The 27,872-nt window shown below is 38.3% G+C and overlaps 2 protein-coding genes across 4 annotated transcripts; one reads left to right on the top strand and one right to left on the bottom strand.

Annotated features, from left to right (window-relative positions):
• Nucleotides 1–188: 188 nt before the first annotated feature.
• ipo4 (importin 4) lies at nucleotides 189–22,820 on the bottom strand. Of its 2 annotated transcripts, none has more exons than XM_041814130.1 (30): nucleotides 22,690–22,820; nucleotides 16,137–16,223; nucleotides 15,706–15,785; nucleotides 15,537–15,578; nucleotides 15,265–15,394; nucleotides 13,639–13,818; nucleotides 13,307–13,372; nucleotides 13,093–13,194; nucleotides 12,899–12,982; nucleotides 12,168–12,323; nucleotides 11,976–12,029; nucleotides 11,699–11,808; nucleotides 11,504–11,612; nucleotides 10,932–11,061; nucleotides 10,645–10,758; nucleotides 9,669–9,782; nucleotides 9,366–9,489; nucleotides 8,736–8,847; nucleotides 8,505–8,629; nucleotides 8,325–8,402; nucleotides 7,867–7,924; nucleotides 6,151–6,256; nucleotides 5,744–5,937; nucleotides 4,727–4,777; nucleotides 4,471–4,596; nucleotides 3,505–3,731; nucleotides 3,284–3,416; nucleotides 2,523–2,627; nucleotides 1,818–1,887; nucleotides 189–738 (listed from the first exon to the last, which is right to left on the bottom strand). In XM_041814130.1, the coding sequence occupies exons 1-30, from the start codon at nucleotides 22,756–22,758 to the stop codon at nucleotides 608–610; spliced, it is 3,267 nt and encodes a 1,088-aa protein (XP_041670064.1). In that variant the 5' UTR covers nucleotides 22,759–22,820; the 3' UTR covers nucleotides 189–607. The 2 variants fall into 2 exon arrangements, with proteins under 2 accessions (XP_041670064.1, XP_041670065.1); XM_041814131.1 differs by lacking the exon at nucleotides 22,690–22,820 and adding an exon at nucleotides 16,533–16,927.
• Nucleotides 22,003–26,865, top strand: nanog (nanog homeobox). Of its 2 annotated transcripts, none has more exons than XM_041814132.1 (4): nucleotides 22,003–22,551; nucleotides 24,687–25,069; nucleotides 25,178–25,324; nucleotides 25,964–26,865. In XM_041814132.1, exons 1-4 carry the CDS (start codon nucleotides 22,161–22,163, stop codon nucleotides 26,321–26,323), a joined length of 1,281 nt encoding a protein of 426 aa, XP_041670066.1. In that variant the 5' UTR covers nucleotides 22,003–22,160; the 3' UTR covers nucleotides 26,324–26,865. The 2 variants fall into 2 exon arrangements, with proteins under 2 accessions (XP_041670066.1, XP_041670067.1); XM_041814133.1 differs by having other exon boundaries at nucleotides 22,175–22,501.
• Nucleotides 26,866–27,872: the final 1,007 nt, after the last annotated feature.

Raw genomic sequence — 27,872 nt, 5'->3', positions numbered from 1 at the left:
AAATGAGTTTGAAACCCCTGATCTATACTGTTCTATATTAGTAGTACAGATATAAAGATGTGTAACACGGCTCACTGAGAATTCAGAGCACCGCCAAATGGCATATTGACTCTACAGAGTCCCGTAGTGAATAGAGTAATTTTGGACACAGCCTCAGAGGTCACACAGTGATGTTGATGAACACTGGATGGAGAGAATGAAAATGACTTTTATCTGGAATAAACTGTATCACTTCACACTCGTACAGCAAAGCCATTGGTCTGTACAAACAGTGGCAAAAAGGGGACAGTAGTAATTTATATTAGCACATAACAGAATAACAGAAACAAAATACAACATTATCAACACAGGATGGTTAACTGAAACTCTTAAAATAATAAAACTTCAACGTTGCATGCATATAAGCAAATAAATTAAAAAAATGAATCCTCAAAAGCTTGACTTTCTAATGTGATAGTAACTATACTAGAATGGCTGAAGTGCTATGTTTAGATCAATCTGGGCAAATGTCTCCAAAAAACTGTCCCATTTTCCACCAACGGTATAAAATCTGCATTTTTCTTTTATTTTCCTGGCTTTTAGAAGAGAGTGGAAGGATGTGTGAGGACTATGAGGCAGAGATGGCCGCACTTATTTTAGCCTGCTGCTCTCCAGGAAGTGAAGTCAAAGCTACTTGGAATTCTGCAGAGTGTTGCTGAGCAAATTCATTTAGCAGCCTTGCCACGGACTTCTGGGTGTCTGCGGAGACAAGACAAGTGTAAAAATTAGAGAGAAAACGCTGAAGATAAAAAAAAACAATAAAAGTAACAAAAGAAGACTGATGAGTGTTATGTGGATACTGATTTAAGATGTTTAATAAAGGAAAATATTTAACAACCATAAAATCTGGATTATAAGTCACACTGGTGTAAGTTTCAGCCTGTTTTTTGGGGTCTTTCAGAAAAAAAGAAAGGTTTAAATGGTCTTCCTATGTGACACTTTTGGTTAACTTCATCAAAATCTACTACCCATCATTTCTGTGCAGCTCTTTTCTTATCATCTGTTGCTGTCAGAGTTGACTTCTTAATCTACACTGACTGTTGTGAGGTACTACCTTGCTGTGCCCACTTCCTCTTGTTTCTTGTTACCTCCGCCAAGGAGGTTATGTGATCGACAGGGTTTGTTTGTTAGTTTGTTTGTTAGCAACATAACTCAAAAAGTTAAAAACAGAATTTGATGAAATTTTCAGGATATGTCAGAAATGGCATAAGGAAGAACTGATTAAATTTTGGGAGTGATCCAGATCACCCTCTGGATCCAGGAATTTTTTAAAGGATTCTGTACTATTGGGAGATAGGGCTAATGGTGGAGGTCTGCGCTCTCCGAGTGCTTTTCTAGTCTTTAACTGTGGAATCTTCTCAATCAAACCAGCACTTCACGAGGTGTATTCACTAAACAGTACACCATTATTCTTTTCAGGCAGGAGTCTGATCTAACTTGGAAGAAATGCTGTTAAAAAGTGGCTCCAACCCCCCATGTCTGGTCTGTGTCACTATACTGTATATTCTAATGTGCTGTGAGGCGTGAAGCATCTTCTAGCAATAAACAATGACTAGGTGTGAATTTTCGATAACATTAGGTCTTGTGTGTTGGTGGCTGCACTAACTGTAAAAACAGCACGGGTCTGGACTTTATCCTGGTATATCGGTTGCACCAGTTGCCAAAATTTTCGGTAGAAAGACAAAGGTATTAAAAGTGTCTAATACATCAGATGTTATGGTAACAGAACAACAAGTTTGATTATTCAGTTCAGTTTGATTACCAAAAGAAATCCTCACCTTCATCAACCTTCTTGTTGCCAAGGACATGAGTGGAAGCAGCAACTACAGGCTTCATGACCTTTACAATCTGGAAGTGGAAACATGTAAGTTATACAGTTAATATGTTTAAATTCAGCATAATGGAGCAAATAAACATTTGCAGAAATGCTGATTTCTAGATCTTCATTGAAGCATTTAATCAAAACAATTATTCTAAATCTAACATTTAAGTTTGTGTCTTATATTATCATCTCTCTTGTTCACTTCTCAAAATTATTTTAATTGCTTGATATAAACAAATTATTTAATGCCTGCTTGATGTGTTGAAGTGATACTGTATAAATTAAATTCGTTAACTATACAAAAATTAATGATCTGTCTGTTATCCAAACAGAGAACATGCTAGGATTCAAACATTTACAAAGCTGATTCAGCTTTTAGGAAAAGTTATTTCTGATTTTTCTAGGAAGAAAAAAGGGATTCCCACTTTCAGAACTGAGAGGAAATGGAGTAGATTATTGTTTTACTGCTTATACATCTTGTCAATAAATCAACAACCTTCTGGAAAGTTAAATTTTCTGGTTCTTAGAGTTTTTCTCCATCTTGGTATTGTTTTTATTTATTTATTTATTTATTTAGACTAACTTGGAAGTAAATAGAGGTAGAATCTCAACACACCTATACCTTTATATAGAGATTGTGTAATAGGTGTTTGAACTGTACCAGATCAGGGCTGCGTGAGTAGAGCATAGCCAGGCAGTTGAACACTGTCTTGTTCTCCTCCATGTCCTCTTTAAGGGGAAGATGACCCACCAGAGCAGGCATAACCTAGGATTAAACATATCAGAAAATGAGTTAATAATTAATTTAATGGATGTGAAAAAGTGTTACAAGACAAATGCACAGAAATTACCGATTCCTGGTTTGTACTATATGTATGTTTGATGAATAAGGAGCCGTTTGAGGGCATGACTGAGCTATGTGGATTATAAACAACTCATTTGTACAGTAGAGATGGCAACTTGAGTTTGAGAATCAGGCCTGAATTGCGCTCAAGTTGCACCCTGATTTGACTCAATACCTGACTTTGACTTGTTCCTCAAAGACTTCAGATTAAAGTCAGAAAATGTGCAATTCCAGTACCATTATTCGGCTGTATGGGAAGCCAAAGGGTTTTACAGTACATTACACATTAGCTTTGACCTCGAGAAATTATACACTACAGATGTACTCAAACTCCTACAGTTAGTACTGAATGTCTATTCATAGTTATTCATAGTTATATTTTCCTCCCTGAGTGGCATTAGTTCATAACTATTTTGACCATTTATATTATTTCTTTAATCAAACCATGACATACCTGACGTGGACTTGCATTAAGTGATTTGTGCTCATTTCTGTTGTACAGTGCAAGCTGACATTCCACCATGACATTCATACAATCTCAGCATGTTTGTCCTCAAGGGAGCAGGATGTAAATATACCTGTTCAAGAGGAACGGCTTCCACATTGCTCATGATCATCCTACAGAGGGCAGCACACAGGTTGTCAATCACCCTGAGGTCCGACTCTTTGGCCAAGAGGTTAGAAAACACAGAGAGCATCATGGGATAGTCTCTGGTGAATGTATTAAAGAACAACTCCATGTGATTTATTAACTCACAACAGACCAGCACTATCAGAAATAAACAACTCAGAAGGATACGATACAACGATGGGTCCAGCTGCCTGAGCCAGACATCCCAGTCCAAACACGCTGTTGTTCCGGACTTCAGGATCACTGTCCTTTGCTCCAGCCACAAGCACAGGAAGTAAACGATTGGACAGTCTGCCTGCCAATCCCTGGCCTCCAGATACACTCACCAGGGCCTGCAGGATTTCTCCGATTGTTCCCAAAGAGAAGGACCGATCTGCAACTGTGCATGTGGATTTCTATAAAAGGGAAACAGACTCTTTAGCAGTGTTTATGCACTTCTTATAAAACCTTGACTCATTTCAAAGGTTTATAACCAATACAATGTTGATCCTGTAGATGTCATCTGTTTAAGATTTCAGATGTACTGTAATTCTACTGTAATACCTTGATAGAAACATGAATTAACAGCAACATCAGATCAGTTCAGACTGTTGACTGGTGCTCAAAATACATGGTTGGCACCATCTGCATGTCAACATGGGACTTTCTACCAAATCTTATCACAGCAACTGTTGAAATCAGAAAAGATCCCTGCAAATACCTGTTAATTTTTTCATGAATATTTCAAAATGTTTTTGTCAGGAATAATTTAATGAAAAAGTTAAACAAATGGAAACACAGACACGCACATGCAGGGTTAAAATTCACCAGTTTATAGGGTCACTCATTGACCCGAAATCCTGTCCTTTTTTCAATTTTGTTTATAAGTTTCTACATCGATCTCTAAATTAGAACTAATTTGTCCTGGCTAGTCTCATGGACATGTTTGTGACAGTACAGTAACAATTACACAACATGCAGATGTGGATAATTTAAGATTTGATTCATCAGTTATTTCCTTTATGCATCTCTTGTATGCACATGTGCACAGCTGACACATCAAACCCACACAGTTGACATGTATCAGCCAACATGCATATGTGTACACCTAGTTAACAGAAGGTATATCTTTGACCTTAGAAGGCCCAGACTCACGGCTTTGCTCATGATGAGAGGAAGCAGGTCGTTAAGGAATGGGGAAAAGCTGTTTGCAGGTACAGAAGCAGCCAACAGGGGTATTCCCTCCCCTGCGAACTCTTGGAGCATGGCATCGTACTCTGCCTGAACAAGAGAACACAGAGTAAATGGATAGTAGGATTTTAAAAGGCTGTGGTGACACTTAGGAATTGCCACTTGAATTTTGTTGATGTTCTTAAAGGTTTATTAATGTGAATATGATATGGAACTGTACCTGCTGGTCATCGTCTTCGGCTTCATCACTACCACTGCCCTGACAAAACGTCTGGAGAGAGAAAAAATTGACTTGATTCACAGCAATCATCAGGAAAAACTTCATACAACCCACTTATGCAGTTATATAGAAGACTCAAAAATTCACTGGTATATTCTTATCTGGATTTTTTTTCCTTGCTAAGACAAAAATGCAAAAACTCCTAAGAGCATATTCACAAGCATCTGAGTGCTGACAACAGTTCATAATTCTAGTTTGTGTTTTTCTTATTTTTGCACTCTTAATAAAAAAACAGAATTTAGGAAAACATGGTTTAAATACACTATATATAGATTTTTCCACTGAATTTTCCACATTTGTAGGAAGAAATACTAAAACTATTTTACACATAAATTTTTATTCAAGTACTTCCATTACCTCAAGTATTTATAAGTTTTAAAACCAGAGAAATCCTTTATTTTCAAAGTTGTAACAGGATTTTTCTTGTTGAGGCAGATGCCAAGATAGACTTTATAAAATAATCTTCATATTAAAAATGTGTGCTTAATTTACATACAGCTGCAAAAAACAACTGCAAGAGGGAGGTCTCAGAGAATATATGATGTCTGTAACCTGACCTTTTAGATCAACAAAATAGCGTGAACTAACCCTACATGATTTAATACTTTTTTGGTCAAGTAAATGAAGCAGGATCCCCAAAAACAGAGCTATGCAACTTTGCAAGGCACTCGTTCAAAAAAGCAATGTTTGGAAATAAAAGTAGACTCATTAAAAAAAAGAATGCAGACCAGGCTTTGGAAGTTTCAGAAGTGTTGCTGTACGTTCTGGTCCAAAACATTTGAACAAAAAGGATGCATATTGGGAGTAAATTTGCCTCAGCACAGAGTAGTTTCTAACTCTGTACCTCATGTTAACAGTTGGTCGGGGAATGCGGCCAAATGATAGAAGCAAATGTCTAAAAAGTGATCTCATGTCACACAAAGAAAGCTGACTTCTCATCCTGAGTTTCCTCCTTACCTTTTTCTTAAGAACATCACTGATGACATGGCTGATCTCTTTAAGGCGCATAGGGTTTTTGAAAACCTCCTCCTTACAGGTTTTGATGACATTGTTCATGGTTTCCAGGATGCCCATTACAACCTGGCGCTCTGGCTCTGTTTTTACATTTTCCAGGAAGCATGGAATCACCACATCCAGCAACTTCAGAAGGGCTAGGAGGAGAATTAAGGATGCACAGAAAAGAGGAATGAAAACACAAAGTAAAGATAACAGAACTGATGCATGTTCCACACAAACTTCCTGAATTAGAATGGTGCATGATCCTACAGTATTTACTTCTAAGAGATATATCCCACTCTAGCAGAAAGCAAAATCCCATTTCTGTATTTCCTAAAAAATTACATCACTGAGGACAGAGGCCTTACCCTGGTGGTTGGCATCAGTGGGATTTTCCTTCCAAACTTGGTACTGAGCTTGACAAAACTGGCCCATGGCTCCAAATGCTGCCCTGCGAACGTCCTCGTGGGGAAACTGAAGAAGGAGAAAATTAACAAGAAAAACACAATGCATCAATTTACAACACAATACACAAGGAATTTCATTCTTTAGTAAAATATGCAAACCCTATTTATAGAGACAATGGTGAAATGAGATGGAGCAACTGTCATTCTTGCATCATTTTTCTACAGGGCACCTCCCTGGGGCAAACTCAAGCTCTGAGGCAGCCTCCTAACACTGGTCAGACATTACGGCAGGAATATTCATCAAGCAAGCATTTCCTCTGAGAAATGAGTGAACTCTAGAGGTTGTTAAAATCAGAACCTGAAAGATGAGACTGCTGAACCACAAATCAGCCACTCCAAATCAAACACAGAGCTGGACCAACCAAAAATATGTTTGGACAGTTGTTAACTCAGTCCCTGCTGTTTCACAAACATACAGTTTAACAGACTGTACTGTAAGTGGTACCAGAAGAGCTTATATTAACAAACCATTCAAAAAAAAAATGTCAGTGGAGTTCTCACTTATCCAATGAGACACTAAACTTGAGCTATGAGCTTCTGGGGAGAATTGATTTATTGACAAAAGCATATCCTCCTCTGCTACAGTAGGTGGAAATATGCCCCATTTCAGCTAATTATCTATTGACCTTATTCTGGTTGGGTTCTGTTACGCTTGTCATTTATACTCTGAACACTCAGGGTCAAAGCCCAGCACAAGAAAATGTAGAGCATGTGGAGAGCACCAAGTCCAGTCTGGACTGATAAAGGTGCATTCAGTAAAGGAGTAGATTGATCTCTAGCTGCATTATCTGTGTTTGAGTCTGACTTTAAGAATTTTGATTTAGCATTATTTCAGTTGGACTCTATAGTTTACATGCATTTTAAAAGTCCAGATTTTTGTTGGACCATCACAATAATTGGACGTAATCCAACTTCATGTAACTGTGCTTACATCAGGGTGAACATCTATTTCAGGGCCTGTGTCCACAGTTGGTCCTTTTTATGTTGGCAGCACCAAAACCAATTCAATTCAAGTTCAATTTAAAACCAAAGAAGTCCAGCATTCCCAGCACCCTAGGTGGAAAAAGTGCCCTCAGCATCAGCTGTTTTTGTCGCCACACTCTCAATTGAAAACCTTTCAACTTTTGGAACCCCCACTGCACTCATCAATGCCACTTCTCCATCACTTGCCAATCAGAATCAAGACAGTGATAATGGCAAATGAGATAAAGATAGGTTTACAGGTCTACATCTGCTTTTCATGTCAGGACAGGATTCCTTTACATCATCTTCATGTTTTCTGTGTGATATGACCTTGAAATATAGAAATATGACACACACAGCTTTTTAACACAATATTACGGATTCTACTGAGGACAGTGGGAGTCATTTTTCTGTAACAGAGCAACAATAAGTGATGGTGAAAAGTGCTCTGAAAATGAAGTTGTAGGTGCCAAAAAAAGAAGCCAAAGGCCCTTTAAGTACTACTAAAAACATTAAACATAATATGTTGGTATGTTTTGCTGACATAAACCTGGAGAGGCCAGATGTATGCACAAACACAGGGCCCAGATGCCCTTTACAGATCATTAGGCAGAGAAGGACGACTGGGCTGAGCAGCCCGGCAAAATTACTCACATCTCTCATCTCGTAAACCTGCTGGAAGCTGGACTCCAGGAAGGGCTGGAAGGCAACACTTTGAGGGGGGGAAACAGCAAAAACAGTGAAAAATCATACAAACACTCAAAACATAGTTCACACAGTTATTATCTTTACCTACTTATAGGTGTATCAAAAAGAAATTATTGCAGAAAAGTTTGGGGTTTTTTATTTACTCTTGATTTAATGTAAAAAGCAAGACTTCCATGAATTAAGTACACACAAAGTTAATTTTTTTGCCTTTTTTTAACCTTTATGAATACAGCTTATACCTAATGAAACTCAAAAATCCAAAGCCCCCAATTTCCCCATCATATTTCATTTTCTGAGATGCACCTATAGAACTACTCATTTCCATTAAATTTATATTATAGTTGCAAACGCCAACACACATGGAAGAACTGAAGGTTGTAATGTAGTTTAAAAGTCAGTGTTACCCAGTGCTGAAGGCAATCTCTCCTAGTGCCTCACAGGCGTCTTCCTTCTCATCAATGTAGGCATTTTCTACACTGAACCTGAGAGACCCAACAGTATCAGACAAAGTAAGTACAGAAATAGCTGAGTTTTTAATTATACATTCATGATGTATATGTGAGTGAATATGGATGACCCCCTACCCTGCAACATCATGAACATCTGTCTCCGTTTCCTCTTCCAAAATGTGATCATCATCTTTTGCTTCATGGTCATCATCATCATCTTCGTCCAGTAGGACAAATGTCTTGTCTTCCTCGAGGTGTGCCTATAAAAGGGGTTGGAGAGGATGTTCAAGGTAAAACACTATACGCATTTATACTTTGGACAGGTGACATGTCGTTTTTATGCTTAATATAAGAAGTGAGTATTACCGTAATCCCCTCATTGGACTTGAGTGCAAGTAGCATAACTGTTGTAATGGCAGTGAGATGAGGAGTCAGGCACTCTGGACTAACAGTGGATACGGCAGAGTAAAGGCTGTACCTGATAAAGGGATGTGCAGAGAGGGGGAGAGAAAGGGTTAAAGAAAATAAATGTATTTGAAATAATGCAATCATCAATTATCATTTTTTGTTTTCAAACAATAGTAACAAAAAGTTAGTTCATTCATGTCTATGAAATGTATATGCTTGTGTGGAATTTGTTGTTCAGAAGTTTCTGCTGTTAACCGAGGTTGGCTAAAAAGTAGACCATTTCAGGCCAATTTTTTGCACTTAAAATCATTTTGATTTTGTTCTTCTCTGCAAAACAGAACATACACCTGACAGCATTAACTCATGTATATATATTTGTTTATCCTCCCATTGAGCCTTATTCACTAACCTTTTCTTCTTTAGTCACATTTGATTACTTAATTTCATATTTGATCTCATCTCTGAGAAATGAAAATAGGTTAAGACTTGAAAAATCATCTAGTGTGCAGCCAGTCTTATAGACTGTTGACTGTTGTGGATACAGAAATAAAAAGAAATGAAAATGACTGTACATAGAAAGCAACCTACGTGCAACGCCTCAAGTCAGGATCATCAATGGTGTCTGTGAGGTTGAGGCCCAGTTGAACACACTCTGCAGCAAGAGGACTGAATACATTTTTACCAATGGTGCGAGCGAGCACCGACAGAGTATCTGAGGATGAAAACAGAGGATAATCAGCATCTTTCATCATTCATGCTTTTAGCAAGATTAACTTATTGATTTGTTGCCCTGACAGAGTAAAACTGAATCTATCTGGTGGATGATTCCAGTGCATATTTATTTGCTGAAAATTAAGACATCATAATATTTTCCTCTGGGGTTAAACCTACCCAAGGACTGAGTCTGGAGCGATCTCATCTCCTCTGTTGTAGCTGTCAGGAATCCTTTCAGGCTTTCAATAACTGGAGGGAAGTAGGGAACCAGCAACTCTTTGGCAGCATTGGCTATTGAGATAAAGATTCATAATGTGTCCATTCATTTTGATCCATGTGGACGCTTTTTTCAGCAAGCTTTACTGTACTGATTCATGATGTATTCTCAGCAGCAGGATTGTTTGCACCCATGTTTTTGATTAATTTTGTTTCCAGTCCCCTAAGCCCCCAACTGTGTTGTACATCATATCTAATGACAGAGCTGTCTGAGCACATGATATAATGGATGTATCTTTTTTTGGTGTATATTTAATATCCCTACAGGATCCACTAGATATAATACCAATAAATGAGCCTATTCGTTTTTTGTTTTGAGCAGCACAACCACTAATTAACTACCTGAGAGTTTTTATCTCAGTATCCACTGCATAATCACTTAGAACATTTCAATTTGGCTATTTTTTCTGATGCCTTTCCTTCTCATTTTGATCCTGCTTAACTTGTGTGCCATGTAAACACAGCCCTGCAGTTTCATGCCCTTACATGGGCATAGAAGGGAGCTAATAATACAAATAAGGAAAAACATGCACATGCTTTCAGCTTACAAAGACATAAAATTACAAGTGAGAACAATTTTTCTGTTCAAGAACACTTCATGAATCCGACAGTTTAGTCTAAAGTCTAAGAAAAATCTTAAGATATAAATGAGGACTACTGAACCTTGCTTCTTATGTTAGATAACCTATGGAGTTTCAAACTGATGCTCAAAGTTCTGCAACTGTGCTGAATTTGACATTATTTTCATCTGTAAGGGAAACTGACCACTTCAAAAAGTGTGATAACATCTTATCCTAAACTTCAGATTTTAAATAGAATCCAGAATATCCTGTTTTTCTTTTGCAAGCCTTTTGTCAAATCTTCGTAAGCTTCTTACCAATGGCACCTATGGCAGACACTGCAAGCTCCTTTATTTTGAGGTTGTCGGTGTTGTTGAGGGCAGAAAGCATAGTTTCCATCAGAGTGGGCAGGTAAGGCTCAATATCTGCTCCTGTTTCACAAAAATAGAAAGAGGAGATTAGGCATGTCCATCATGTTCTGTTAGCTTTTGACATAACAATGAAAATTACTGACATTGTATGATGCAACCTTCAAAAATTTTAAGTCAGTAAAAACAGTCATACAAGAAACAAAATATCCACAGAAGAATCTTTTTGGCCTTACCCAGGTTCTCCATGAAGTTCTCTAAGGCATAAAAGGCCTTAGTAACATGGTTCAGATTGGCCTGGTTCAAGGACGACAGGTAGCCCAGCAGCAAAGGCATCAACTCTGCACAGTACTTGCTAACCTCAGGCTAGAAGGAAAAGATGAAAAACCAAATAGACAACCAATTTATTTTATTGGTTTATGTTTACCAAAATACAGGGAAAAAATTCCATTCTGCTAAAGTACATAGTTAAAGAACATCGAACTTGTAACGACACAAATTAATGGTAAACTCTATCAAAGTGAGTGAATACAAAAGGTCAAATAGTTAAGAGTATTATTATAATGTACACAATCATCATCTAAAAATTAAAATAAAATAAAGCAACTGATAGAAGGTGATATGTTAGGGCATTAGTAGTTTAGTGGCTGTAGGGGGCGACCAGGTACAGAGGCTGTTATTGGCCGGGTTTGAACCTGTCTTGTAGTTATTTTTTCCACATGCCATTCTCCATTCCCTTTGTGCCCAGTTTCTGACTCTATCCACTGTCCCATCTACATTAAAGGCACAGAAGCCCCTAAAAACTAACCTGTAAATGTTCAGAGAACTGCCCGAGGGCAAAAAGGCCAGCACTGCGCACCACCTGATCACTATCAGAGAGACTCTGGCACACTGTCTGCAGGACCGATGACAGCATCCTAAAACAGATGATGACAGAAAGATGACCGTATTCAGTTTCTGGTGCCTTCACAGAAAGAAGAGAAGCAGGTGAATGTATACAAACTTGGTGCGTATGTAGTCAGCACATCCTTCAGCTAGCACAGCAAGACACAGCAGACCGCCCTTCTTCTGATAGGGGTTTTTACTAGCGAGGCAAGCTTGAGTGAGGGGCATCTAAAGCACAAGAAACATTGAATCACTTTGACAAGTAACCCCCAAGTTACAACCTCCAAAATGTTAAATGTGGTTTCAGGTATTAGCAATTGCCCAGAAAAATATCTTAAAGGAAGTGTTCATTAACAAGAGATCAAGCCGTTCGCTAAGGCCTACAGATGACTTACCAGCTGTTGGAACAGTTTTTCAGGTGGCATATGGAGTGCCATGGTGTCTATTATCTGGAAATAATAGAGCAAGACTTCATCAAGTTCATCATTCATCAAGCTTTCTTCCCTCACTGAACTTATTAAGGTTGTTGGGAAGGATCAATTAAAAAATGCTAAACACTATGCATACTAACAAATAACATTTCCCACCTGAGCAGCACAGTGTTTGGGATTGTCATTGTCTGTGCCATCTCCACTGTCATCCTCCTCATCATCTGGGTCCTGCTCACCAGGTGGGGGGTCTGCAACCAGCACGGGGAAAATGGTCTGCAGGATGGGGTTCAGCAATTTCTGCTTCAGCACTACCTACAAAGGAGAAAAAAGATAAAGAGCTTTTCTTTTGTTCTTAAACAACATGCCTCAGCCTTGCCCAAAGTGCATGGCCGCTTGAGGTTCTTGCCTGTTAAAGGGAAGGTTTTCCTCACCACTGTAATGAGGCCAACTACTGCTAGTGCTGAGCTCATAGTGATTAGAGCTGGTCTTTATAATAATATATCAAACAGTATCAAAGACCTTTCCTCTTTGTTAAGTGTCTTCAGATAACTTTGGTTATGAATTTGTGCGATACAGACAGAAAAACAACTGTTTGATGTAGGTAGGCTGATACTCCAAAGTTTATGCTCTCAACTATTTTGCCTGTAATTAGTCATAAAGTATGATATTTTACAAGACCTGAACATTTTTAATGCATCTTTGTATAGTTATCATTTCATTTCATTTCAACTATGAAAACTGTTTTATAGACCGTTATGATCAGAAGAAAAAGATTTCTTATGTTACTGCCTGTATACAAATAATAAACACTGAATCGCATACTATTTATGGATTTTCAGAAGATGGGGAAAGAAACTGATTCTGAAGTAGCCGACGGTGGACTTTACCTTGCTCTTCAGCTTGATCAGAAAGATGATACAAGAGAGTGCTTTCACCCGCAAGGAGTCATTCAGAGATGTGTCACCACCAATCTAAATAAAACATGGATATTAAACATGTGTATGTTTTTTTCCAAGTATGATACTATGAGAATCAGCATTTATGTTTTACATTTTCAGGTACAAATTTGTTAAGTTCCTACCTCCAAGCAGAAGCTGACCATATCAGAAATATGAGGGACAATAATGGACACCTCACTCTCCATGAGCTCATTAAACACCTCCATGGCCTCAGTAGCTTTGTCCTGTACAAAACAAACAAACAAAACAATGTAACAGGCTTTTCATATTCATCATCTTTAATTAAATCATTTACAACAGAGAAAGAAAGAAATATTTAAACATAAATCAATTTACCTGATCTGCCTTGATGAGATGTTTCAGGGCAACAATCAGAGTTGGAATGATGGAACGCATCTGGTGCTGTAGGACACCAAAATGTGAGTTTAGTTTGTATAATGTAACAATGTATTAACATCAGCGACAGTTCAATCTTATTAATTAATAAACCAATGTTAAAATCCTGCCTTAAAACCTAAAGCCAATAAATAATGATTTAAGGAATGACAAATACATGTCACAGCTCTGATGGTTTTAAGACTTCAATTTGTCAAACGTCAACGCATCATTAAACATAACTGTGTCTAAAAGTAAATGTCTACATATTTAAGTTTCTGACACTTTCTCACCATCTCTTCTGTGCCAGTGTATGCGGTGATTGCCGTAAGGGAGAGGATGCAGTAGTACATGGCCGTCGGGTTGTTGTGATCCTGTAGTGTGGCGCTGAACAGCTGGAGCAGCTGGCAGTAGTGAGGCTTGAACGGCTCAGGGTTCGACTCAATCACCTTATTCAGCAGCAGAAGGCCAATCTGTAAGGACAGAAGAGCGTTCATTTTCAAACATGTCTTTTTTTATTCATTTATTATTATTTAGAAAAATGCAATTCTTCTGTTATGGAATGAAAAATGAAAAAAAATTTAATTGTTCCATGGGGAGACTTTTATACCAGTATAAAGTGCTAAGACATGCCATGCCATTACTGCAAATGCAGCTGCCACTGTCATGCATTGCACAAGACCTACCGAGCTTGAAAATTCATCCCCATTCATTGTGTGGTGCAAGCAGCTGCTTTGGCTTCACTGCTCAGAACATGCTAGAATATTTTATGAACCAAACCAGACCAGTTGTATTAGGTGCAACTTTTTAACTGCTATCCCCCCTTCATTAGCCCAGGAAAGTTAGTTTAAATAAAATGGGGAGTATACCGATAAGTAAATAAACCTTGCAGAGTGCTGGTTTGGCTGAGTGAGGGGGGCACAAGGGCTGTGAGTCTGCAAGGTTATTATAGTTAACTAAAACTAACTAAAGAACCAAAACTAACAAGTAAAAATCATTTTAGTTCACTGAAACTAAATAAAACTAAGCTTTACAAATAAAACGAAAACGAACTAAAACCGTATTGTGTGCTTACAAAACTAACTAAAACAAAATAGGCGCAAAATCTCCTTAGTTTTAGTCTTTGACACTAGCTAGTGACTGACATTATTACCCAAGCCTGGAGACAGTAAAATCGCCTGATTTGATTAAAGAAAACTCCACACAATGGTAATTTTAGATCTTGATTGGTATACGAACATTTAAGTTGAATAATTACAATGAAAAGTGAAGAACCTTTTTAGGTTTTTTTTTCCTTGACAGGTATCCCATTTTGCCGAAAAAAATAAAACTAACAATTAAACTAATAAAAACTGAACTAAAACGAAGCATTTTTGCAAAATAAAAACTAAACTAAACTACACCAGCAGTAAGAACTATTTAAAACTATCTGAAATTTAAAGCAAAAGGTAAAAACTACATACAAATTAAAACTAATTAGAAATCCAAAACTATCAGAACTTTGTGAGTCTGTTCACAACAATCACTGGAGGCTGAGAGCACAACCATTGTATCATAGCCAGTGCATAAACTCCTTACAGCAAAATCAGATGGTCATAAAAGAGCAGCACATGAACTGCAAGTTGTGGATTTTGCCAAACAAAATGGAAAATCATCACTCAAGAGAACATCTAACCTTTATGCCCTTTGGAAGACTTCATAAACAGACCACTATTTATATACTAGGATGCAGATCCAGATTTTATGGTAAACAACTCAGAAAAAGCTATCCTGTATCTCATATTCAATGTTAATTTAACATGCTTTAGTTCATGTTGATCAGAAAATTGACATTTTGTTCTAGATGTGTCTAAAGGTGATCTACCAGTTATGTGAAAGTCCTGCTACAAAAATCCCCAGTTGTTGGATGAATCTCATACCTGTCTGTCTTGGGGGTTGCTGCTCTTGGTGGATTGAGTAAGGAGCTGAAGTAAAGCAGGCCAGCTCTCCGGTGTCTCATGTTTAACCATCACAGCACACAGCTGGGAGAGCGCATGCTGAACCGTGTGCCTAGAGGGAAAAAATAATTCTTGACATATGCATGACAAGTATGACTTGTCCTTTTAAATGGTTTTGTATGAACAACAAACATGAGGTAAATTTGATAATTTCAGACAAAATTTCTTGTCAATGTAGAGACAAAACCACTTACTCTGTTTCCTGCATGAAGGCCTGCAACACCACTGCCTTGAGGCTTTGTGAAAAAAGGCAAATATTGCTATTAGAATTCATTTTTATCTATATCAGTGTTCACAAAATACTATGTATTGTCACTATTATGTAAAATGATTCAGTGAAAACTAGAAAAGTAAAGGGCAAACCTCTCTCTATCATTTGGGCTGATCTTCTTCCAGTGTTTTTTGACTCTTAACCTCAGCATCACCGTAGCTGACTGACGAATCTGAGAGGAAAAAAACAGAACAAGAATTAAGGTAGTTTACAACAATTAAAGTATACAGGGGGCAAGAGGTGACAGTTATATGTGCTGTTCTCTCTCTGTTCAATTCAGTTACATTTCTTATTAACATGACCTTTTGGTGAAACATTTTGCCAAAACACATCACAAATTATAAGCAAAGCTGGGACTAGCTCTAGCCCCAAGGCGGAATAAGCAGTAGAGATGAGTAGAATGATGGACATCTTAGAAAATATAACATCACGCACAGTATAATCAGAAAATATTTGGTAAAGAAAAAATAACATGAGAGAAAATGAAATTAAAGAATATCTTCTTTAGTTTCACACAGAATACCTGAGGGTTTTGTGAGCTACTCATGACAGAGCACAGGGCTGGTATGATGCCTGGGTCTTTGAATGCCTGTTTCAGCTGGGCTGTGGCCTAAAAAGGGATAAAACAGATGTCACCAAGTTGGCTTGCCACCACAAACACTTAATTGTACTATTCACATTGGAAAAAATGAATACATGTCACAAAATGTCAAATTTTCTCAAAAACCCCAAAAAATGTACTTCACTTATGTAGCTATATAATGTAACACATTTCACAAACGTACACCAAAATTCTAACAGTTAGTCGGCCGTAAAGTACGTTAAGTTTGCTGGGTTAGCTTGATTGGTTTTGTTAAAAACTGCTAGGTTTTTAGGCTGTCAACTGTTTAAGGCGGTAAGTTTAAGTTTGTGGCGTTACCTGCTGAATAACTGCATTGTCAGGCAGTGTCAGCTGTGAAAGAAGATGCTCTAATTCCTCTGTCATCTCGGCTGCTCCCGTTTTGCCTCCAGTTAAACTGCTGTACCTGTGAACGTCAACTTTATGTTTTCGATACACTAAGCTAGGCGAAGGAGTTGCCCTTTCCCGGCGTGATATCCAACAATGTTCCAAGTTTGCTACACCTGTCAAAAAATGTAAACAACGCCTACGTGGACGGATTTTCACACCGAAAGTCGAGTCTGTCGAGCAAATAACGGAGATAACCGTACGATAAATGCGACGTTTTCACGCCAAAACCGTTACAGTGACAGATTCGGAAGGTCCGTTAGTGCTTCTACTGTCAGCACGCGGAGCAGAACCGGCCCGGAGTTCCATGTGAACTCAGTTAAAGGGATCGCATCTTTTAGTGTGATAAATCTACATAACAGCGCCATCAAGCGGAGAGGAGGACATGAGGGACAACATTTGAATCCATGGAAAGGCGCTAGAACATCACTTTATGGAAAATAAATGTAGTTATAAAATATATGACATACTCATTTTAATTAGTATTTTTTATTGCTGTTTACAATGTCTAATTAATTCTAACCAGTGACTTTTCAGTAAACATTCTTCTATAATTTCTGTTATCACAAAAATCAACAGTAATATTATTAATTACCCCATTTGCTGCTTTAATTCCTGCATTTCATTAAAAAAAAATATTTTTTTAGTAATAAACACTCACTGTAAATTCTTAGCAGTTAACTTAGTTATTGAGGGTTAGGTATAGTAGTAAAGTATACACAGGTGACCAGTATATACCCACTTATTTTTCTGGCTTCATATAGTTTTCCCACTTCTAAATTCTCTCCAGTCATATGCACATCATTAGGTAGTATGCTACGTTTTTGCCTAGGATGTAGGGTTAGGCAATACATAGATTTTAAAATATCTATTTATGTATTTCCAAATGAGATTGTTATTGTTGTGGCTGACTTGAAATATTTCAGGCCTAATGCTCAGTAAAAGACTGTTTACAGTAAGAACCACTGCTTACTGACCAAAAGATATTCCATCTGATTTTTTAGTCAACAATGGAAACTATCATTTATTTTATTTAATAAATGACAATTTATATTATTAGTAGATCTCTCAGTATTAGTGCTTCATCACAATTAATCAGTGCATTCAATTTTCTTTATTATGATAAGTCACATGCTTTATTGTCTCTCAGCACAGTTTGGTTGAGCCACTGCAGCATCTCCCTGCAGCCACAATAATGTCCACCACTGCTCCTTCATGTCTCATTTTATTTTGAAAAACTCTTTCGACGGTTCCTTATTTCCTTTTCAATCCATACCAAGTCCTTTTTCTGGTTAAATTCATGTCACAATCCTCCAAAAAATCCTTGTTTCCTTTAGAAAATCTAATCAGGTCTGTATCCAAACAGGAATTCAATAAGTCGCTTAGTTTAAGACAGTAAAAAGTCCTAAAATCTAGTAAAACCAGTTTAGGGTGCAAACCAGTGGAACTGAAAAATGCGACAAGAAGGAAAGATTAATGAGGATTTAAAAATGTGATCGTTTGACAGTCCGCATCATTAGGAAATATCATGAGATACTGATGCTTGTTTGGCACCACAGAGCCACAAACACTAGTCCTAGACATCCAATGATGTGCAATAACTTGTTTTAATTTACAAAAAATTGCACAGAAACTCCTTAAGACTCTGAATTGCACAAATACGTTTGCAACATGGCACGGATGACCTGGCAGTTAGGTCCCACCCCAAGTCCCATCTGTGACTTCTTACCAGCATGTCTCTCCCCCACTCTCTCATCCCTGCTTCTGTCTCTATCCACTGTTCTCCACTCTTGATAAAGCCATAAAAAGCCCCAAAATGTATCTTTAAAAATTAAATATATTTGCCAGATTGGCAAAGTGGGCATAACTGGCAAAGAGCAAAGGTTTCCACCCACGACTCCCAAAAAGTGTTCTCTTTCATTTGGTTAAAAATATGCCCAAAGATCATAACATTTCCGTACTTTCTAAAACCACCGGTCTTTCAAATGGATGATGGATGGATATTTTATCATTTAGAAACAAATGGTTTTCAAAAGTGTAGAATATTTTGACAACCACAACATACAGACATGCTGCATTTTTATATTCAGACATGATCTGAACCATCTCACATTGGTTAATGGCCACAATATTTGAATCTAAAGGTTTAAATCCATTACCTTTAGCCATAGCTGCTTGAAAGTTGAAACATGTTTCTCTTAAATCCAAATAATCCAAAAAGGTTTTTTTTCATCGCTAAATTGGCACGAGTTATTTTGAGGTAGCCAGCATGAGCTTCATAAGTCTGCACATAATCAGAGCAAGGCTGTGAAGCTCAGGCGTTCATTTAAAAGAAAGAAAATATCCATATGTGGAGTGGAAAATCATAGCTTGTTTCCAGCGACTATTTCTTATTATTACATGCAATAAATGGAGACTTTAGTGACCTTTTTACTTGAACCCTTAGATGGCATTTACATAAAATTGTGATTTATCATGTGGCCCTGACCCCCACATTACATGATTCTGTGCCTTACCATCAAAGGTTCAGCCAGTACCCTAACCACATACTAATGCTAATGACCTGCTCACCTCCTACACACCCGCTATACACACCTACACCATCAACCCCTCTTTAGGATGTTAGGATGCTCATTCGGGATCAGACAGACACACCCTATCTGAGCAGAGATTAGTGGAAATGCTAATGTGCCCATTAGGCTCACTCTTTTCACAGTGTTACATCACTAACTGAGTCATTACCAAGTCAATACATCTGAGTATGGGGAACACAAACAGCCAGCTGGATGGTAACGTGCAGGCTATTCTAGCTCATCTTTGTGAAAGGGATTGCAAATAAAGGTTCAAGCAACTAGCATCAACATGTCCACCTGAGATAGAGAAATGTTAGGATGTGTAGTCTCTGTTTCGTAACTCTTACATTCAGAAAGACCCTTTTCTGCTACATGGCATCTGAGTTGTCAAATCAGGGATTCTGATTTTCTTCACACACAAAGGAAGCAACCTTCAGTATAATGACCAGAATGTGAACTCAAAATACTCCTACACAACACCTAAAAAGCGCCAGGATTTATGAGCCCATAATGATGGAGTTCATTTACACTTTTTAAAGATGCCATCTTCCTTTGGCCCCTCTAATAACACCTATGTCTGGTGTGCTGAGCTGATTTTAGGAGAGCTCACAGAGAATGGACTGTATTACAACTCAGCACACTCAAACTTACTCAAAGTGCTTGTTGCATAATACATTCAAAAACAAGTCAATAGGAAAAGGTAGGCAATTGCCTGGGTCTTGTTTTTCCAAAGAACCTCAAGATATAGTCATTACAAATATGCATTAAATAGGAGCTGTCTGAAAGTACTTTCAGTGACGAAGAATGTATTCTATTGTTTGTGATTGCCATTTAATGAGTGATTAACTTATAGTTCATCATATGTGTTATTTAACAGACACAAGCAAAATCATTTTGTATTATATCCAACACAATAATGATTATATTAAACAAAGTATGAACAAATCTAAAAACACCTGGTTGAGATTAATTTGACTTATACTGCAAATTTGATATAATTGCTGTGTTGAAGGGGATGGCTTTTTTTTTTTACATCATTCTTGTTTTAATTAAGAAAAACATAGAAAAAAAAAAAAACAAGAGAAGCAGAATTTGTGCTCTAAAACGACACTTAAATGTTTGCATAATCTGTACAGAACAAACCCTGCTGCCAAAAAACGTGTCAAGCTGGTATTTTGACTCATACTGCAATTGTGATGTGAGCAGATGAGGGAGGGAAATTAATTATGCCATTCTCATTTTGATTAAGAAAAACCTCAACAAAAATAAGGAAATGTTTTTTGTAAACTATTCTAAAATTTGACAGGAATGTTTGCATGATGTGTAGGGCATTACATCTCTGTTGCAAAAGAGTGTTTCAAACTGGTATTTCAACACACATTTCAGGTAAAAGAAATATTGAACAAATATTGATTTGAAAATTGCAGCATTCCATATTGTGATTTTAATAGGTAAACGTACAACAAATACAATGTTGTTGCTAACAAATTACATGGGATTTTTTTTCAACCACAACATAGAAACTTAATTTTTATTTTTAGAAATAACAACTATTGCCTTAAACAGATGTTTTTTTTAAATATGACTCTCTGAAGAGAGAGCTTGTTGGGTCCTTGGTGCAGCTGTAAAACTGCCACTCAGTTCATTTTCAGTGTCTAGTTTTGATATGGATTGTTTTGATTGTGGCAACAGCAAAAAACCTATTTCACACAAGTGAAAATCTGGATGCTGAAAAAGGGCAGAGTGTGGCCCTCTCCTGCCAAACAGCAGGAACTCCTTTGCTACTCTGACTCAAATCCATGGCTTGGACTTTAAACAAATTGTTGAATCGGAGGTGACATCAATAAAATGTTCCTCTTCTGCAGTGCTGAAGTCCTCAGTTGGTGTTGCATAGCACTGCATTAGTGCATCGCCCGTTATGAGATTACGCCAACTGGGGGCCCACGGCTCTCCGTGGGGGAACCACTGCCCTAATTAGCTCCTTGACTTCTCCTTAATTATTTGTCAATGGCTTTAAACAGTCCAAAACAGAGGCTGAATAGTTCAGTTCAACTGGTAAAATAAGTTCAGTATATAAAAAACTCATAGCATTTTAAGATAACAAGGTTTGTATTTTTAAACAGGCTAAACATATTGACATTTAATAGTTTTTGTGTCACTTCAATATATAATGGTGGGTGCTTGGGTCAAAATTTGATTCTAATTGCTTGAATTAGGGATGGACCTCAGCTCCAGAAAGTTTTCCCCTCTTTTCCCAACCTCATGGGCAGCCTGGATCAAGCTTAATGATTGCTATCATCTAAACATTGAAAGGTCTTTGCCTGGCACCTCCAAATATCCCCCCTGAATATGTTAATACTGACTCATTTGTTCAGTTTACCCCTGACAGCTTTATAACATGTCAGCAGATGTAAAACTGTTTGAGATGATTCATATCAACAGTTATCTTATATTGGACACAATTGGACTGTACAAGCCTAAGTTTTTAGACTTTTACTCCTCAAACTAAACCACGTCAGTCTCAATTTTATCTACAGCCAGCTGCACAGAGAATAATAACGTATTGTTACCTAGTGCCTATTTGTATAAGATGATCATAACAAATACAGCTTCGGCCAACTTCAGCATGATTTGTGTTTGGCGATAGAAGCCTTTTCCTCTAAATTCGAAATAGGATTCAAGCACCAAGGCCATTGAGAAGCCCTGATTACCGCCCACTGATAGTTTACTATGCAGACTGGTTCAATCCTAACGCCCACCTTCCTACCTGTCCACACCCACACGCCTCTTTATAAACCACCTCCTTGACGCAGCGCGCCATTGAGGGTTGATTGGTACTGGGCTGGCAATCCATCAGAGGTTTGCCGGGGTTTTGCGGCTTCCAGCATATCTTTTTTTTGTGTTCATCACACTTCCTATTGTCTCAGCCGCCTCTTCTTTTCTACTAGCGGAAAAGTGACTCAAGAAAATGGCGGACTGGAAGCCTCAAATCAGCTACAACTACAACCCTTCCTACCACGCATATGCCTACAGCCTCTTATACCAACCCGAGCAAAACCACGGAAACCTCGCGACCTGGGGTGAGGCTGGAGATCTGGGGAGCTACAATACCGGGGTAACACAGGCCTACTATGGCACGACCGCCAGGTCTCCAGAGGAGAGTCCTCCAAGCCCGGAGGACCGCGTTGCGAACGCCCATTGTCACTACCAGGGCTCGGGGGTTGTCTATCTCGGGGACACCCAGGCCAGCCGCCTGCTTCTGGGCGGACCACATCGAGCTGTCTACGAGGACCAGGAACTCGAGGCCAGGCGAGTCGGCTGTGATTCAACAAGTGATTCCGAGGCCCACACCTCACCAGGTGTGTTACACTAGCCAGGATAACATGCTAACATCACATACCACCAGGTTAACTAGCAATACAGTTTCACAGGCGTCCTCACCGCGAGACAGCACAGAAAGCCCGGTGACACTGCATTATTAAAAAAAAAGTGCTTACTTGTAGCCGGCCGTCGAAAAACAGGATATCTTCAGCCAAATTTAAGGATAAAAACTGGTTCGGTTCCATTTTGAGACTTTTGTGACTCCCGCCAGTTAGCTACCTAATCCACAGGAAAGTCAACCGGCGACATCTCGCGGTAGATTACGGGAATCTTTGTATGCACACAAAATTTAAGGGAGGCGAGTGAAAGAAGTGATGGTGTAATAGAAGTTATAAAAAGTGGATATTTACTTCTGGATAACAATGACCTGACATGACTAATAGGGAGGTTCAAAAAGTAACACATGGCCAAAATTAAATTGTCTTTTGTTTTCTTGTGATAACAGTGCTAAATCGCAATGGTGCTCTAAACCATGCCTCCTTAGAAGAGAAAGATAGTGTGCTAAATGTTGGTGTTTTATTAAAAGCTGTATCAGTATTGAAAATCATTTAGGGGATTTAATTTAAAAACTTTTAATTCGACGTTTTAAATTTAATACCTTAAAGTTAAGAGATGCTGCGAACTTAACGTTATCCCCTTATTTTGGTCAAATCTTTAAATTATACAATTTGATTATTGTGTAGGTGTTAAAGCAGTAAACAGACCTCATGTGGTTTGTGTCTAATCTGAAATGACTCGGTTGTAAAATGTTATAAATCACAAATTTACAAGCTTCATAAAAGGACATAGGGTTCTTTTTTGAATAATCTTTTAGAAAATTTCCTGGTTAATAAATATTCTCCAGAGTTAAGGGCGAATTCATTCATTCTATTCTATTTTACATGCTGTGTTCAAATAAACTATACTGTTGTTGGCCTGTACTGCCAAGTCACCCACTTGACAGCTCATCCTCATTTTGCCATTTCTTTAATGGCAGAAATCAGTGCATTGGGCATTTCACCCCCCCCCCCCCCCCACCACACACACACACAAAAATAAATCTTTGTCCTTAACAATTGGACATTTCCTTAAAAAGCCCAGGTCCATTGTAAAAAGAATTTTTACACCTTGAGAGGTCCTTGAAAAACATTTAGGGACATGGTAAGAGAAAGTGTTTGAATGGCTGCCTTTTAGGCATGTTGTTTTTTTTTTGTGCAGGTTTATTTAGTCACGCTTTGTTCCAATTGCTACATTCATCATCATAAATTATATATCTTGAATCATTTGGGTTGCAATTTCTCACTATGGAGGTGGTGCCGAGCTTAAGGCCAGACTATTTTAGAGCCAGTGTATAAAATTCTTGAAAATATCCTGAGTGACCTGGGTACGGTGCTCTAGTTTTTTTCCTACATAAACATGTTCTGTGGAAATTTTTAAGGGGAGGCTACACTAAAATGTTTGATTTATGAAAAGGCCAATAGTTTTTAAATTGAATGCAGGGACTCGTATTGTATTTAACGAGTAAATAAATCCCCTGCTCACAGCTAACTCTGCCAACTTCAGACACAAAAATTCACAAAAAATGAGCAGTTTGGTTCTGAGAGGGGGGAGGGGGAAAGGACAGGGTTTTCAACAATGAGGCAGGAGTGACAGTGATGTCCTCTTGCCAGAAAGTTACAGAGTCCTGCAGCACTGCTGTATCAGATAGTTCTTTGAGGTGGAGGCTTGTAGTGTGGTGGTGGACCATGGTGGCCCCGAGCACTACCTGTTCGGGGCGCTGACTCCAGCATCAGCGTTAAAGCCGGAGCTCTCAGAGCCGAGGCAGAGCAGGTGCAGGAGGGGATGAGAGTAGTCTCTGAATGATAGGATTCTACGTCACATAAGCCACACTTTTCAGAAAAGATTTTTCAAAGCAGATCCGCTTAAGCTAATCGAAAGCCATAAAATGCAGATTCTTTAATCAGTTTCTGTCAAATGTCAGAAATGACACCAGCATTGATGTGTTTTATCATTGTTCAGATACTACAGTGTACAGCTGAAAAAAATGTTAGTATTCACTATCTCTTTAATGATGGTGTTGACTCAAAAAATGTTCCTTTGGACTAACATCAATCACCATGTTTCTTTCTCACAGATTCATGGCGTTCTGGCAGCAGCAGAGAAGGAAGCCTCCCCCAGGCAGACCCCGTGTCGTGGGCCAAGAAAGATCTCGACGATGAGACGAGCAGCAGAAGCCCCGATGCCAGTGAGGATGTCTCCAGTTCTCTCATAGAAGAACAAGGGACCTATGTAACTGCAGGGAATGACTGCACCAACATACCTTCCTCTTTACATGCACCCCACGCTGCCCCAAAGAAGCCAAGCACTAACGCAGTCAATAACCCTCGAGGAAAAGTGCGGGCAGCTTTCTCTGAGAGTCAGATGAATACTCTTGTTCAGCGCTTCAGTGTGCAGAGGTACCTCACCCCTGCTGAGATGAAGAACGTGGCTGAAATGACAGGTCTCACATACAAACAGGTGAGAGGTTACTGTCAGATTACTGCTTAACAAGACTGACTTGAGTTGATTGGGTGTTTATTGGATCATTGGATGTATACTAACTTTATAAATCTTTGTGCTGTTCAGGTAAAAACATGGTTTCAGAATCGAAGAATGAAGCTAAGAAGGCACCAGAAGGATAACGGCTGGGTTGCAGAGCGCTATGCCAACAAGGAAAGTCCAGTACGGGGACGTGGACCGATGTTCCACAACATGCCTCCACATATCCCACCTGTAAGAAATCTGTTATATTACCCTGAGTCTTAACTGTGTTTAGTTATCTAAGCATCATATCAAATCTTTTAACCCGTCAAACCTCTTGCCAATCAGAGAGAATTGCAGGCAGGGATTTAGGGAAGACTTGTGGAGAGTGTAAACAGTGAAGCTAAAGTCGTGCAATTTTTAGTCACATTTGCCATAAAATATGATGCACTTCATTTATTCTTGTGTCTAAGACAGGAATGCACAAGGCCAGACTGTGATATCTCTTCTATTTTTGCCCTGGTACTCTGAGAATCTAGAGGTGTTAATATTCTAGATTTTTTTAAAGATTTCTCATCTTATTAGCCAAATGTCAGATATCTGCTCACATAATTAGCTGCACGCCCAAGGTTTACCCCTAATGTAAAGAGAGAAGAGTGTATAAGATTACTTAGAAGAGGCATCTGACCATTGTGCTGCGAAGATTTCCTGTTAAAACTATAACAGTGAAACAATGGCATACACATAGATCAACACGTCCACATTGGAGGCCTTATCATAGTCTGATTCTGGCCTTAAAGGCACGACGAAACACAACTAACTAATGTAATACAAGTCAAAATTGACCTTCAACCTAACCTGGATTCTAACCTGTGACTGTTTATCTTCTAGTACCAGGGAGAAACTCATCCACAGATAAAGGAGCATTGCAACCAGCACATGATGGAGGCAGCCTTCAAGAAAACAGCTCCTCAGAACTTGGCCTTTTATTTAGCTGCTATGAGCTCGACAGCTGGATCTGCTGGCTTCCCATCCTGGTCCTCAGGCTCAACCCAGACTGGAATGCCTCCCAGGCCTCAGCCAAATGGCTGGTCCATGCCACCTAATGTCAGTCATATTGAATACAACCACAGCGCATTCACTTCTGCAAGTAACACTGGAAATGACACTGGCTTTGAAGTTAAAGATGGGGATTCTGTCAGCATCCGCAGCTCGATGATGCCAGTCATAGTAAAGAATGTCAGCCAGTAGGCCATGGTTGATTTGACAAGAATGAGGCATTCCTTTGTATGCTGTGTTTATACTCTTATCTTCTTTTTTCCTGACTGCTGAGATGTCTTTTGTCTGACTGGTTGTACATAGGACTTGTTCATACTTCCTGTTGACTTTTTACCCCAAAGTTTCTATTTTTATATTCAACTATTTAACGATGGTGTGCTCTTTGCGCTTGGTGACACCATGTGTTCAAACTGGATGCATTTAAGTGTTGCAATGTTTTATTTTTTTATACAATTTTAAGCCAAAGTACTGATACACATCTAATGTGGACACACTTTCATCATTTTTTTGTAAAAATATTCTGGCTCACAACAACAACTGGATGTACTGTGAATCTAGTATGAGATATGGTCACATTTATGAAGGCATGAACTTATTCCAAGCTGTTTTAGAATTAATTGCATGTGACAACAGTGGAAAAACACCAATGGTGACATCACTGTAAGAAAATCTTCATTCAAGCATTTAAATATTTGTGCAGGTTGTCAAATTTGCAATAAACAAGGAAAAAAGTACTTCAAATGTTTTCAGTGATTATAATTTAATTTGGATGATTTACTGCCTTCTGGCAAATATATTCACACATGCACACATATTTTACACATCATTTAAGAGCTCCTGTGAACTGAGTCAAAGCGAGTTTGGGAAAAGACCATCTGGTAGTCTTTTGGCACTAGGGTCTCATTCAGTATGTTCAAGGCTCAATATCAATATGGGCCACATTGTGTTAATGTGTAGTTCCCCAGGTCAGGGGTCCAAATCCGAACCATGGTACAGTAATATTTGGGCCTGCAAAAATACGTTTTTTATTATAACTGTCCCAGTGGTATGAGGTTTGTAGATTTCCCCCTGTATAAAACTGTAAACTTAACCCTGATGAGTTGATCTATCCTTGTTAAATCATAAAAATATGAAAAAGTAAAGAGTATAAATAATTATAAAGTCGGGAACATGGAAAAGAAATTTATTTTTTGTTTTCGTTTCATCTTTAATTTTGCAACTCACAATTATGGCTCAAACTTGTAATTTTGACTTTAATTTCATATCTTAACCTTTCAATTTATACTTTTGAATGTATCTTTTATTTTGACCTTATGGATCAATTATAAATTAAGTCATATTCTGACCTTTTTTTTTTTTTATCTTTATTTTATCTGGTGCCTTCCAACTCCTATCTTTGAATTTTTTACCCCATATCTTTACCTTTCAGACTCAAAATTTAGACCATGAACTCACATTTTTACCATTAAAGATTATGATTTAAAGGTGCAGTGTGTAAAACTGAATATCAACATTTAGAAGTGGGTTCTAGATTGCATTCCTCTGCTGGAAACTGTGGCAACCAGTTGAATTTAATGTGTATCTGTAATGTCAATACAATACAATACAATAACTTTATTTATCCGTTTTTCCGCTATGTTACCATGGAAATATATAAAAATCCAAGATGGCAGCATCCATGGAGGGGACCCTCCCTATGTATGAATCAAAGGTTTATTCTGAGTTGTTATTTTCAAAATAT

This window comes from Cheilinus undulatus, linkage group 19 (genome assembly GCF_018320785.1).
Source record: "Cheilinus undulatus linkage group 19, ASM1832078v1, whole genome shotgun sequence".
Classification (NCBI taxonomy): domain Eukaryota; kingdom Metazoa; phylum Chordata; class Actinopteri; order Labriformes; family Labridae; genus Cheilinus; species Cheilinus undulatus.
This window is presented reverse-complemented; position numbering and strand designations above follow the sequence as displayed.